We start from the raw sequence: 13,682 nt of genomic DNA on the forward strand, positions 1-13,682 counted from the left end.
TCCAGTCTTTTCTTGAACACCTCCAGGGATGGTGCCTCCACCACCTCCCTGGGCAGCCCATTCCAATGCCAATCACTCTCTCTGGGAAGAACTTCCCCCTAACATCCAGCCTACACCTACCCCGACACAACTTGACACTGTGTCCCCTTGTTCTATTGCTGGTTGCCTGGGAGAAGAGACCAACCCCCACCTGGCTACAATGTCCATTCAGGTAGTTGTAGACAGCAATGAGGTCCCCCCTGAGCCTCCTCTTCTCCAGGCTAAACACCCCCAGCTCCCTCAGCCTCTCCTCATAGGGTTTGTGTTCCAGGCCCTTCACCAGCTTTGTTGGCCTTCTCTGGACACTTTCCAGCACCTCAACATCTCTCTTCCTGATCAGAGCCAATTGCACATAAAATTCCACAGCCAAACTTACACATCTTGTCTTAGGCTTTTAGGTTGCAGAGTTTTCAAATTTCAAGGGGAAGAAGTGGAGCTGATACAACAGGTATAGCCTACAAAATCACCAGCCAAGCTTGTGAATTCAGACCAATACTTGCAATCTCTTCACCAAGCATTGCATGGAAAAAAATACACTATTTATTCCCCATCACACTCCATCAAACCAGGTAACGCTGACGAGTCAAGCCCAGAGAACCAGTTTTCCAACACAGACCTGTTTTCATTTTACATTTGGCAATCAAAGATTAATACTGAGTTATTAAAACCAGGTTCTTCACATGCATTCTTTTTAAACGCAGCAAATCAATTCATGTTTCCAATATAAATCTTCAGGCCATGTATTAAGTAACACAGAAACTCAGGCATTTTAAAAACTGAAGATAATAACAGAGAGGGAGGGGAATGGATTACTAAATCTAGCTGATGATGATGTCATAGGGCATCTGAGTGTGATTTATGGAAACATCAGAATACTTGACTGAATTACAGCTTTGCAATCAAGGCATCCTTTTCCATTATCCTATATATTATTTTCACTGTTAAAATGTCATCAACATGTTGTTCTCACTGCTCCTAAGAACATCAGTTACTGAAGCAATATTTTCCTCCACATGTTCTAGAAGCACTGTATATTTCAGATGTTAGGTACAGCCCACCACTGCACAGGAACACTCCTTATCTCTTGCTCACAAGGCAACTGAGGGATCAGTTTAACACACACGATAGTCCACTTTCAGTTGTGCACACTGCATTTAAAATGAGGTTTGCTGCATTCTTCGTGCAACTGTATATTTCTCCTTGATCATTATGTTTAAAGCAATAGTGAAGTAGGCAGACATATCTAAGACTGTAAACCAACCTGTAAACCAACCTGGGCTATAACACTCTTCTAATATTGAGACACCTCCTCCAAAGTACCCCAAAAAGCCAAGCACAAATACAATAACCCCAGCTTTATATGATCTTCACATGCTACAAATGTCTGTATAAAAACATATGTGGAGGGATGCTCCATGTTACAGTATCACAGTATCACCAAGGTTGGAAGAGACCTCATAGATCATCAAGTCCAACCCTTTACCACAGAGCTCAAGGCTACACCATGGCACCAAGTGCCACATCCAATCCTGCCTTGAGCAGCCCCAGGGACAGCAACTCCACCACCTCCCCGGGCAGCCCATTCCAGTGTCCAATGACTCTCTCAGTGAAGAACTTTCTCCTCACCTCCAGCCTAAATTTCCCCTGACGTAGCCTGAGGCTGTGTCCCCTCGTTCTGGTGCTGGCCACCTGAGAGAAGAGAGCAACCTCCTCCTGGTCACAACCCCCCCTCAGGTAGTTGTAGGTCACCCCTGAGCCTCCTCTTCTCCAGGCTAACCAATCCCAGCTCCCTCAGCCTCTCCTCGTAGGGCTGTGCTCAAGGCCTCTCCCCAGCCTCGTCGCCCTTCTCTGGACACGCTCAAGCATCTCAATGTCCCTCCTAAACTGGGGGGCCCAGAACTGAACACAGTACTCAATACTCCTTACTTCAGAATTGCTAACAGAACCTTTTCTTTCCAATTCATCTTAGTATTTAAACAATCACGTGTCTTCTGCCTTAGTATTAGGATTCTAATCTAAACAAAACAGGGGCAGTACAGATGTCACTTTTAGAAAACAAGTGAAAAAAGGTCTGAATAGATTTTGCTGAATTCCAACAGTCACCTTTGATGTGAGACTCAGCAGGGAATATGTGCAGCAAAACAGTTTATTTAGCAATGATATTAGTCATGGAAGAGTGTGCTCTGGTTCACCTGTATGAGTTTCTGTTCATGTAGGTGCTTCTCTGCCTTACTCTTGATGTTACCTGGTCCTATTTTATATAATCAACTGCAGTAGCACAGAAGCAGTTTGCCACTCAAATATCTGTTTATGCTCATCATAACAGCTACCAGAGTATCTGAGAATCCCTAGGTTTTCTTATCTTGCAAACAACAGGAAACATGACACAAGTTTAGACTCTGACTTCACTTCAGTCTCTCTTGAAATTTGGTTACATTTGAAATTTGGTTACATTTGAAACTACAGCACCTGGATCAAACTCACAGCAACATTTCACATGGTTTCACTTGGGTGTTTTCAGTTGTACTATGAATAAAACTGGACTTTGACAGATCAAATGAAGACAGAACAGGAAACAACCAACCTTCCAGTTCAATGCTGACCCTTCATTTTTATAACCTCACTTTCCTTAACTGTTGAATGCCATGTGGGAAAAACTGAGAGTTTTGGAGTTTAAAATATCACAGAGACATTTCTATGTAAATTTTGGCTGAGGCTGTGTTAATTAGGAGTGACCTTATTTCTATCAGCAGCTTTCCAAATGTACGACTGACTTACTGTACTTAACTCTGTCCAGTTCCCACAAGGTGAGATCTGAATGGTGTGTATGTAGGCATTGAATTCCTACATCCAAGCTACAAAAGTGAGAGATGTGAAACAGCACAATTTAAAGACACGGCAAGTATACAAAGACCTAGAAAGAAATTGAGAGCAACTGACCATGTACTGTATGTAAGCTGATGGCTAGAGATAGTGTCTAATTAAATTCAGTTTTTCTGTCCTGTTTCCACTAGTTTTCACTTACAGTTGCACAGAGATGCCCAATGAACCTTTCGCAAGAGAAGGACTTAGAGAGTGGCACAAATAGTCACTACGGCTATAACAAGCATCACCCAGACAAAGACAAGGACCAAAAGTGATCATTATTGCTTTAGACACTGGTGAAACCATTGAAACTCTTGGGAGCCTTTATGTGTGAGCAAGACTTGAACAAAATTCTTAAGGATTGCTCATCTCTCTGAAATCACTGTGCAAAATGAATTAAGGACTCTTCTGTAAAGGCTATGCAACAATATTCATTTACATCTTTATGGGCTATAATACAAAGATTAGCTGAAAAATAGACATTCAGACTGCTGTGGAGGTAATAAGGAGAGGAATCAGTCAATCTAGTTCGATGGGAATGCACTACACTGCCTCCAGGTACAGGTGGTTGGATTTCCTAAGTGGCGAGATCACTGGCCAAAGCTGGTCTTTGTAAAGAGCCCTTTAGGGACTCTATAGCCTGACAAAGCAGAAGATCACAGGATGTTAGGGGTTGGAAGGGACCTCTGGAGATCTTTGAGTCCAACCTCCCTGCCAGAGCAGGACCATATAATCTAGTGCACATCACACAGGAACACATCCAGACAGGTCTTGAAATTCTCCAGTGAAGGAGACTCCACAACCTCTCTGGAGAGCCTGTTCCAGTGCTCCAGGACCTTTACAGTAAAGAAGTTCTTCTTCATGCTGAGGCGGAACCTCCTGCGCTGTAGTTCATAGTCATTGCCCTTTATCCTATCACAGGACACTCAGGAGTCTCTGCAATATACTGCTCCATAGAGATAGGATAATGAGCCATGGGCTAAAGGATTTCTGCAAGCATCAGAAAGAAGAAACACTACATAAAAGCAAACCCCTGAAAATAAGCCACTGGGAAGGACACTATAATAGAGAAAATAAGACTACTGGGAGAAAAGACAGGAAAAGAACAAGCAGGTAGGACAGAGAACAATACAAGAGAGCAAACCCCAGGTGGCAGCAGTATGGATTACTGAGTGAGGTGTTCTACACATCTAAAAACAAAGCCAGTGTTTCCTCAGGGAACCTACACTGCCAATTGGAAAGGTGCCGGTCACTTCACACAGTCACTGCGACACTAAGTCACTTACAGTGGAGGCATTAAAGGCATTTTGTAGGAATCCTCATGGTGACAAATGATCTTTTCTAATAAAGCTACGTGAGAGCAGTAAATGGAGAAAGCAAAAAACCAAAAGTGGTGTAATAGGATACAAAGAGTCTAAAATAGAACAAGCAAACTAAATTCCAAGAAGAAAACAACTGATTAAAAAGAGCCCACCAAGGCTGATCATAAACAATGCTTCTTAATTCTCTGAAACATGAACAAAATCCACATCTCAAAGACAGAGTAAGATGGGTTAGAACATCAGTGTATGACCTTTGGAGTACAACCTCCTACTCAAAGCAGGGTCATCTTTAAAGCTAGCTGAGCTCTGAGTATCTCCAGGGATGGAGACACCACTACCTGTAGGCAACCTGTTCCGGTGCATCACCACTCTCATTCTGGAAATACTTTTCTTATGTCTAGATGAAATTTCCCTTTTCAACTTGTGTGGTTTGCCTCTTTCTACTGTCATGTTCTGCAAAGACTCTTACTCTGTCTTTCATATCATCTGTCCATTGGGTAGTGGAAGACAGCAAGTCCCTTCAGCTACCAGAAGTCTTTTCCAAGTTGAACAAAATCAGCTTGATCAGCATCTTTTCTTACATCACATGTTCCAGTCCCCAGGGCACCCTAAGTAATCCTTCATTGAACTCTCTCCAGTTTGTCAATTAAAACAAAAAAGTAATATAACACTGTAGTTTTTTATTCCACACATTAATATTTTTCTCCCTATAAGGCACTTTCATCATTTCCCAGGATGAAAGCATTCACAGAGTCATGGAACATTTTGGATTTGAAGAGACCTTTAGAGATCATCTATTCCAACCCCTTTGCTACAGGTTGGGACATCTTTCACTAGATCAGGTTGCTTGAAGCCCTGTCCAAACTGACCCTGAGTGCTTCCAGTGATGGCATATGCAACTTATCTGGACAAGTTATTCCAGTCACCTTATACATGAGCAAGAAAATACATCTTAAAGAAGATGGGAACTTTTGTTCAGCATTACACAGAGAATACAATTCAAAACTACAGAAACCTTAGAATTTCGGGTTGAATTTCAAATATTTCAGTGTGATGTGGATGTAACTGAGCTCCAAAATTCTCACATACTATACTTCACAGTGACATTCAATAAAAATGTTTGATTAGCTCCTGTGTAAGAAAGAGAAATACTTACTGCCTTCCCATGTACAGTGTAAGAGATTCAATGCCCCCTCTACTCTTTTCCAGTGTTGAAGATGAAAAAAAGCATATGCTATTGCTTCACTGTCCCCTCTCTTCAGAATATGTTCAGGGGGCAGAATTAAGCTTTTCATTTCTAGTAGATACTGCAACAGAAAAGCAGAGCACAATTATTTTAGACATACTATAAACCACGAAGCTGCTGGCAATTCTACAATGCACACTGAAAGGTCTTTTTCCCTGAAGTGTTGTCCCTTGTAAGTGTTTCATCAAATGTGTCACATCACCAACTGCACTTGAAGATAATGACTGAATTATTCTCAAAGAGTAAGATAATGACAGACAGTTCTGGTCTTCAGCTGTAGAAGGGGGACTACGGAGAACTTCAAAATGAGGTGTTTCTCTTATCAGAGGAGATGAAAAAGGGCCCAGGGTAGAAAAGAGAACCTAATTACCAGAGCTTTTTATTTAAACATCTTTATAATAAAATGAAGACACTGAACAGTATGGTGCTCACACTCTTTCTATAAGGAAGCACACAGCACATAACAGCATGCACACGGGTTGCTTTACTGCATTGCCATCAGCTGGTTGCAAAGCAAAAAGCTGGTTACAAAGCAAAAAAAGTTCATAATGTAACAAACACCTGAATTTCTGGGGGGGAAGAGGGGAAAGTATTGCATGTTTAAGCTTGCCATTTGAAACAGTTGCTGGTATGAAAACGAAAAGCACCACTGACTAAACCCACAAGCAATCTCCCTGTTACAGGATCGCCCCTAACAGAAGCAGACAATGCACATGGCAGGTTCATGCCACAGGGGAAGGTAGGTGTCTTGAATATTATTCAAGTAGGTGATTTTTTCCTCCTTCCCCTGCCCATGAACCAGACCACCACCAGCTCTCATCACTGGTGTTACAACATTCCAGTTAGTGAAGGGAAAAGGTACAGAGAAGGGGAGAGATACACCACTGGCTGGCATGCTTTACAGGAAAAGGAGTGAGCAACACAAATCCCAGGCTGCTGAATCAAATCCTGTTTGTCGGATCTCCTCTGAGAAGGGCAGTTATTTCCCAGCTGTGTGCTGACTGCTCTTCGGTAGCACTGGGAAACTGTCACTCCCCTCCAGGCTGCCCAAGAAAAATACCTCTCCACATGACTATTTAACACAAAAAGCAGTCATTAGACTGCCAGTTCCTAACACAAGGTTCAAAAGGGAAAGTCATGGCTAATTTTTGGCAAAATGAGAGTGAGTGTGCAGCCCCTTCATTGCACCCTGTGCCTATGGACTGATCTGGAAGAAGGAGGACTGCAGAACCCAGAGAGTAACAACAAACCAGCACAGGCACCCACAAGAAGGCAATGTGACACCAGAGGTGAAACAGTGGCAGGAGTGGTGTTAACCATCCACAGCTCCTGTTTTAACACTGACTTTTGTGAATGGGATGAGCTGGTGCAGAAAACAGGAGAAAATAAGGCAAAATAAATAAAACTGAAAATCAGCCTTGGGGAAAGGAAGAGGAGAGGACAGAGGGAAATGAGCATGATAACCTGGAGGGCATCTTGGAGCCCATTTGCCTGAAGGAGCCTGGAAGGAGGTAGCAAACAGGTAAAAGTTTTGAAGAGACAGTTAACAAAGCAGAGAACTGCCAACCCTGGGAAACAACTCCTTCAAAGAGGAAAGAGCACATGTTCTCAACACAGAGTACTGAAGGAGGAGAAACTCAATTAGCAGTGGGAGTAATAAATGTGCTAGCTGGATTTTCTCTAAAGCCTTTCACAAAACTATGAGAGAGCTGCAGATGAGGTGGATTCAAGGAGGAAGCTGCAGTTTAGTAGGTGGGGTAGGGGATTAAGAGTGACAGAGTATTGAGCAGAAAGGAATACAACTGCAAGAGTTGCAGGTTTCTATCTATTAATGTAACATCATTGTTATTCTTGCTTTGTATTCTAGAGTATATATGGAAAGTAAGATTTTAATATTTAAATATTTCAGCCAATGCAAAATAAGCCCCAAGCCAAACCTAAAGACATGTCACTATTTATAGGAAGATATTTGATGCTTGTTATCAGCAATTAAAAACAAATCAAGTGGAAATACCAAACAGAAGGGTGTATTTTGACACTTGCAAATCACTCATAGTCCTTGCTCAGTTGTGCTGACTTTTCAGTCTGCCTTTTTTCTTAGTTTCAGAAAGAAAAGCCTATTTTTCAAAGTTCCTCAGATCACAAATGTGAAACACTCCTCCCTCACTGTTCTGTCACATCTACTTTCCCAAACAAAAAGTCTGTAATCTGGTTTGGTGATACTTGAGAAGACACACATAGGAAGTTGATGGATAGTCTGAGTCTCATTTGGGCCTCATCATAGTTTTTGGTTTACGCACAAAGGTCAGCCATACCTTTTGGGCATACAAGCTATTAATGAATTTATTTTGGAGGCATTGCCAGCAGGAGTGTTAACTGGATGCAGCCCTCACTACAGTTCTCATTAGGCACTTCCAGAAACACTAAGGTCAAATTCTACAAGTACAGAACAGAGCTAATCAAAGAAATGGAAAGCTTTGATTTGTGAGGGAGCACCTGAAGACCTCCATCTGTTTAACTTAGTTGAATAGATGTAATGGGTATCCAACAGGTACCTAGCTTTCAGAAGGGCTTGGTTATTATGAAAGGAGACACAGGACTGTCCATGAAAATCAGGATGGTTTGATGTCCTAGAATATATCTTAGCCATTCATGCACTGCTGTGTTTTCAAAGAAAGTCCCAATTCCTGAAATTTCTGCTGAAAGAGGTTCAGCCACGGGCAGCCCCTTTATATGGTAACTGCAGCCTACTGGCACCCAGACTCTTTGCAAGTAGGAGTGAGTCACCATGAAGCAACAAGACAGGCTCCCTGAAACAGTTTGGATTACACAAGTAGACAAATTCCAGTGAAATGAAATTCAATGAACAAAATATTTCCTTCAAAAACTATCCAAGAAGCTGCAGTCCTCATGCTGCCCATATAACACGTGAATCACACTCTTGATGAACTTCTGCATGCAGTACCTCTAGCTCTTGCAAACAGTCAGCCAAAAACATCTGATTGTAGTTACCAAGAGGCTCCTATTGCACTTAATCAAAGATACTGCACTAGACAGGTTCAGTCTTCTCTTCAGCCACCAGAGACTTCAGGGTGGGAATCTGACTATTTATATCTAAACACTTCCAAGACCTCAGAGCACAGCCTTTGTTGCTACAGGCCTAAACCAGCCAGAGAATCCTAGCACACCACTAAAATTCATAGCTGTATGAACTCTCTGGTTTTGCAGGAAAATAACCTACAGCTCTTGACAGACTCCCAGGCTTCCCATTAACCGTAACTCTTGCTACACTGGCATCCTTTCAGATTCAACTACTACCTTTACAATTTAAGTAATAAAACTTAACCACATTCTCAATACTTTGAATACATAGGGAAGATGGGAACTCTCTGTTACTCTTACAGGTCTTTGAACCCACATCTGGTTCTGCTTCAGAAGAAGAATCAAGTAAAAGGCTACATCAGAAACTTTGCAAAGAGCTAGCCATCATGTTGGAAATGGAGATGCCAAGCCCAGCACATCTCCAACTGCATTTGTTTTTCAATAATGAATGATGAAGTCTAACTTAGAATAGGAAATGGCATGTCAATAGCAAACCCCATCTGAGGTTATCATATTCTGTTAGAAAAGGAATCCATTCAGAAAGACAAGTCAGACAACTTCAGTCAGAATGACCTATTCTTAATTTATGAGTGAATACTGAAGTTGCACAACTTCTGTCATCAGCAGGTGCCTTAATCAGCCCTTCTACACTGCATTGCTTTAGCTTTCATTTTTTCAGTTGTCTTTTTAGTTTTTCTGGTCCCTTCTCTCACCCTAAGCTTTTTCCTGTCAAAAACCTGTATTGCAGGAGTTACGACGAGGGTAAGAGTTGGAGTTTTTCACCTGCATTAACAGAGAGCCTCTGGAGCAGTTACATGAGATTATACTAGAGACTGCTTGGCTACAGCCAATCTGTACACATATGCAAGTATGTCTTTTAACAGGCATTCTAAGGATGACAGTGGACAACATGCTGCAGTTCATATTTCCCTTACCTGAATTGCTTATACAGTATTTATTTCTTAATATCGACAGCACTCTGGCTACTGGGTCTGCTCTGCTAGGAGTGCTTTTAACATTCCATATTAATGAGCTACTTCAGTGCCCTTTTATAAAATAAATCAACCTAAGGCAGGTTTCCCTCTCTATCTCAACTGCACAATTTGCCTCTGAAATTACAGCTCAAGCCACAAACAGGCAATAGTCACTCCTGCAACTGTGACAGAAGTCCTCCAGGCCACAACGTGAGAATTGAACATTGTTTGAACAGGAACCCTCCTCCTCACAGAGGGATGAACAGAACAAGCTTAAACAGTTCCAAAATACTGGTTTCTACATGTCCAGGGAAGCCAATTTTGGGTCACCCTACAAGTTCTCACTGGCCTGATGGCAACCAAGATGTTTGGCCTTTTTGCTGGAGATACAAAATCAAATCACTGTCTCACTGAACAGTTAAAAACTCTTTTTAAACATGTCTGGAATAGTTTCTCTATAATATCATGGGGTGTGCAGAACAGATTCATTTCCCATCTGGTATATGAATTTGTTTGCATTATTTGTTTCTAATAGCAACTACAACTTACTAGAAACCACACAAACATAGTTCTTATTAAATAGAAAAAAAGTAAAATAAGTAAGAAAGATATGGGAAGGGATGAAGTGAAGAGCAGATAGATCTTTAAAAGTATTTAAGTCAATGGTCTGTTACATCCTTCTAAGGAATGCTTTACACACAAACCCATCATTTCTGAGAGTATTTAAGTTGTCGGTTTCAAGTGCAGCATATCAGTAGGTAGTCTCTTTAAATCAACTTTGCTTTTGGGTTACTTAGCAAAACCACACAATAGTGTGCAGAGCACATCTTTCACTCTCTTTTAGCAGTGACATACATGGACCATCATCTGTTTTCTCCCCGTTGACCTGACTGAATAGCTTGTGTCCCACAGATCACAGAAAAGAGAGGGTGCATTTCTGAAGGAATTTAAGTTCAGGGAGGGAGCCTTGAAAATCAGTTCAGAAAGAATATTCCACATTTGAGCAATGTCCCAGAAGCAGCTGTGATATTTTATCATCATTAGCCTGGGACAGTTGCATTACATGTAAGTGGGGAAGATCCAAACACAACATTTAAATAATACTGATGAAATCTTGTGTGTGTATACACACATAATTTTCTTTCCCATCCACACCACAAATTATGTACTCTCCATGTACAAATGTACAACGATGTACAAAACCCTCTGGAATTACAGCAATACTCCAAGGGCTTCATTAGCAATAAAACCATTTTTGTTAAACTCTTAAATTTTTGAGCAGCATATTGTCAGAGAATGTCAGCACATTTCCTTGGTGCCAAAACTTCACAATGCTACACTAAAACAGAAGGATATTAGTTCACAGAATCTCATTTAAGACAGGGAGGGTTGAAAAAATGAACTGATACTAATCTTCTCAAACAAGTGGTACAATTGGTTGTGATTCTTCTCATTGTGAAAATCACAGCTCTTTGTTCTCTCCTGCTGTACTACTGACTTCAATCTCCTAGTGGTTGGGTTTATTCTAACAAAAAGAACCCTGAAAATACTCTGCCTGGAGAAGTGCTTTCTTTATACACAGCCAAACTCTGAAAAATTTCAAAGCTGAAATTTGCTGTAGCTAAGGTGTTTCAGTAACAACACAAGACAAACCATAAATAGATGTAGTTATCTTTTACCATGTATTTTTCAGGCACAGATTAAAAAGTGAAGCCACTTTCAAGCACAGAAACCTTTTACAGGTATTACAGTTAAAATGTCTTCAGAATAAGTCTTGTTCTATTTGACAGTGGTTCCATTTTCACTGCAGTCAAGGAGAACATAGCTGTCAAAAGATTATTTGCTGGAGTAGTAGCTGCCTGAAGAAAGACTTTCAGACATGTTAGGTGTCTGTACAAGGCATTCTTGTGCAGACAGAAAATCAAACCCAAAGTGATGTGTAGTCACTCAGAATCAATGAAAGTGAGGGGGGGGCAGCATTTTCATGACACACATACTGAGCAGATGCCCAGAACCATGCATAGACACCCATCTCTACATGAAAGCTAAGTGTTTTTGCAGGGTTTCTCACTCCTGTGTAAAGATGGAAACCTGGGAGTTTTAATTTGTGTCTTTTAAAGAGATTCCTACATCTTTATTTTACATTCAAAAGAAGTATACCTGACCTTGGCAACATCACTACGGAGCACTGGACTGCAATCTGGCCATGATCTCCTAAGGCAAAACCAGCAGCATTGTAAGAACGCCTGCAACAGGTCACAATGGGAGACACAGTCACCCTTTCTTGTTAAATCCAGCTCAGCATCATCTCTCAGCATGTTCACTGTGCCACAGAAAGAGGTAAAATCTCCTTTTGAGACAAACCAGAAACCTACCAACCCATTTTTTCCCCTCTTTTAACAGTGCAGTTCCCTGTTTTCAAGGACTCTGCTAGGAACTTTGCACATGCTTTAAATAATTCTTTAGCTTTGCAATTTTATGTATCAGTATCAGCAAGAAACTCAACAGTGTCTAAATCCTAGAGAAGCTTTAAAAAGTTCTTAGTTTTGTGGCACTATTAAGATTTCTTGTGATGTTGCTTTCTAGAACTTATCTTCATTTCATTAATAACAAATTGGATGAGAGTATTCCATGAATCTATGACTTCAATCATAACCGAGTGGAAATTGAGGTGTAATATCTATACTGTGCACAAAATTGTAACTGAAGAAGTATTTTTGCCACCCTACCATCCTTTAGCTAATATCAGAAAGATTGAGTGTGAAATCCACACTGTTGCATATTAATCTGTATTAGGTTATTGCATTTGAATGTTACAACATGAACTAAAGAGCCCTAGAGTCTGCTCCCATTACTACTTTGTTATGCTGAAAATCTGGATGCTTCACAAAAGTTTTCAATTCTAGAATGACTAACTCTGAAAAACTGAGTCAATTAACTATGTGAACTGACTGAAAAGCCCAAGAATTTACATGAGGAAGAGGACTGGAATTTCTTTAAATGCAAAGTACTGAAAAGAACACATGGTCTGCATTTCACATACAGGGATACTTGTCAGAAAGGAGATTCAGCCTGTGTTAAGCAGCCACCTAAACAGAAGCTGGCAAAGTGAGAAGGAGGTCACAAGTGATGAATAAAAGTACAGGTCTGTATGAAAAGCAGGATCTTGGGGGTCTGGAATTGCAAAGGTCATGGAGCAACTGACACAACTTACAGTAAGGTAAATTCTGCAAAAGAAGTCACATCAAAGAAGAGCAAATTCTTAAGGAAAACCAGGAAAAGAATAAGCAAAAAAGCTGTAAACAAAGACTGAGACTCAGTATCATGCCAGTGCAGAACGCGGAGAGAATAGCAGGATGGACAACAGGAACATGTACAAAAGTAGAGGACACTGCAGCAAATGATCTCTGTCCCTGAACAGTTAATGAATCAGTCTCAGAAATGGGCAGACCTGCATAACTGACTTAAGGGCAGAACGATCTCCACTCAGAATAGAGGCAACTGCTTGTGATGAGAGAAGTAAGTGCAATGCCTTCCATCTAAAGAGAGCAACAGTACATGTTCATATGGAATCATCAGTACAGACTGTTACAAAATATTTTAATGGAAAGAATTACTAAGAGAACAGAAGTGAGGAAAATGGAACAGGCTCCCAAAGATTACTCATGACAGGTTAAGCTACTATCTTGCCTGGCAAGATGTCAAATTTTTTAGACAGCAATAGGATGCTCTAACCAGGCTTCAGTATGACATTCAGAAAGGCTCACCCAGAACAGGACAAGAATAGTTAGACAGGCAACCAGGCAGGGGACAAGTACGAATGGTTGCGTTGGTGCAAGAACCATTGGGATGGAAGAAAGTAAACAGAGTTCTACAGAAGCACTGCTGAAGCCAAATGTAATTTCATATTTTCCTTCTACAGCTTGGCATAAAAATAAAAGGCCATATAATAATAACAATAATAAATGACTCACCTCAACTAAACTTTTTTCCTACAAAATCGATTGTAAAATATGGATTTCTTTCATAATCATGGTAAAAACAGGCATCTTGGAGGGACAGTATTCCTAGAGATATTGAAGAGAGTTCCTTCTTTCCACTGCCTGTAGAGGAAGCCTAGGTGATTTTATTAAA

The 13,682-nt window shown here is 40.8% G+C and overlaps 1 protein-coding gene across 4 annotated transcripts in view; it reads right to left on the reverse strand.

Moving 5' to 3' along the window:
* The window catches only part of ST7 (suppression of tumorigenicity 7), a 160,615-nt gene that overhangs the window by 6,327 nt on the left and 140,606 nt on the right, over positions 1 to 13,682 (reverse strand). For 2 of the 4 annotated variants that reach the window (XM_064142074.1, XM_064142076.1), the window contains exons 12-13: positions 11,714 to 11,794; positions 5,383 to 5,533 (exon numbers count right to left, since the gene is read on the reverse strand). The exons of 1 other annotated variant lie outside the window; for it this stretch is intronic. In XM_064142074.1, coding sequence (XP_063998144.1) covers positions 5,383 to 5,533; positions 11,714 to 11,794 — 232 coding nt within the window. The remainder of the gene's footprint in view (positions 1 to 5,382; positions 5,534 to 11,713; positions 11,795 to 13,682) is intronic. One more of the 4 variants, XM_064142075.1, reaches the window with a different exon arrangement.

Source organism: Pogoniulus pusillus, chromosome 4, assembly GCF_015220805.1.
Source record: "Pogoniulus pusillus isolate bPogPus1 chromosome 4, bPogPus1.pri, whole genome shotgun sequence".
In the NCBI taxonomy this organism is placed as follows: Eukaryota; Metazoa; Chordata; class Aves; order Piciformes; family Lybiidae; genus Pogoniulus; species Pogoniulus pusillus.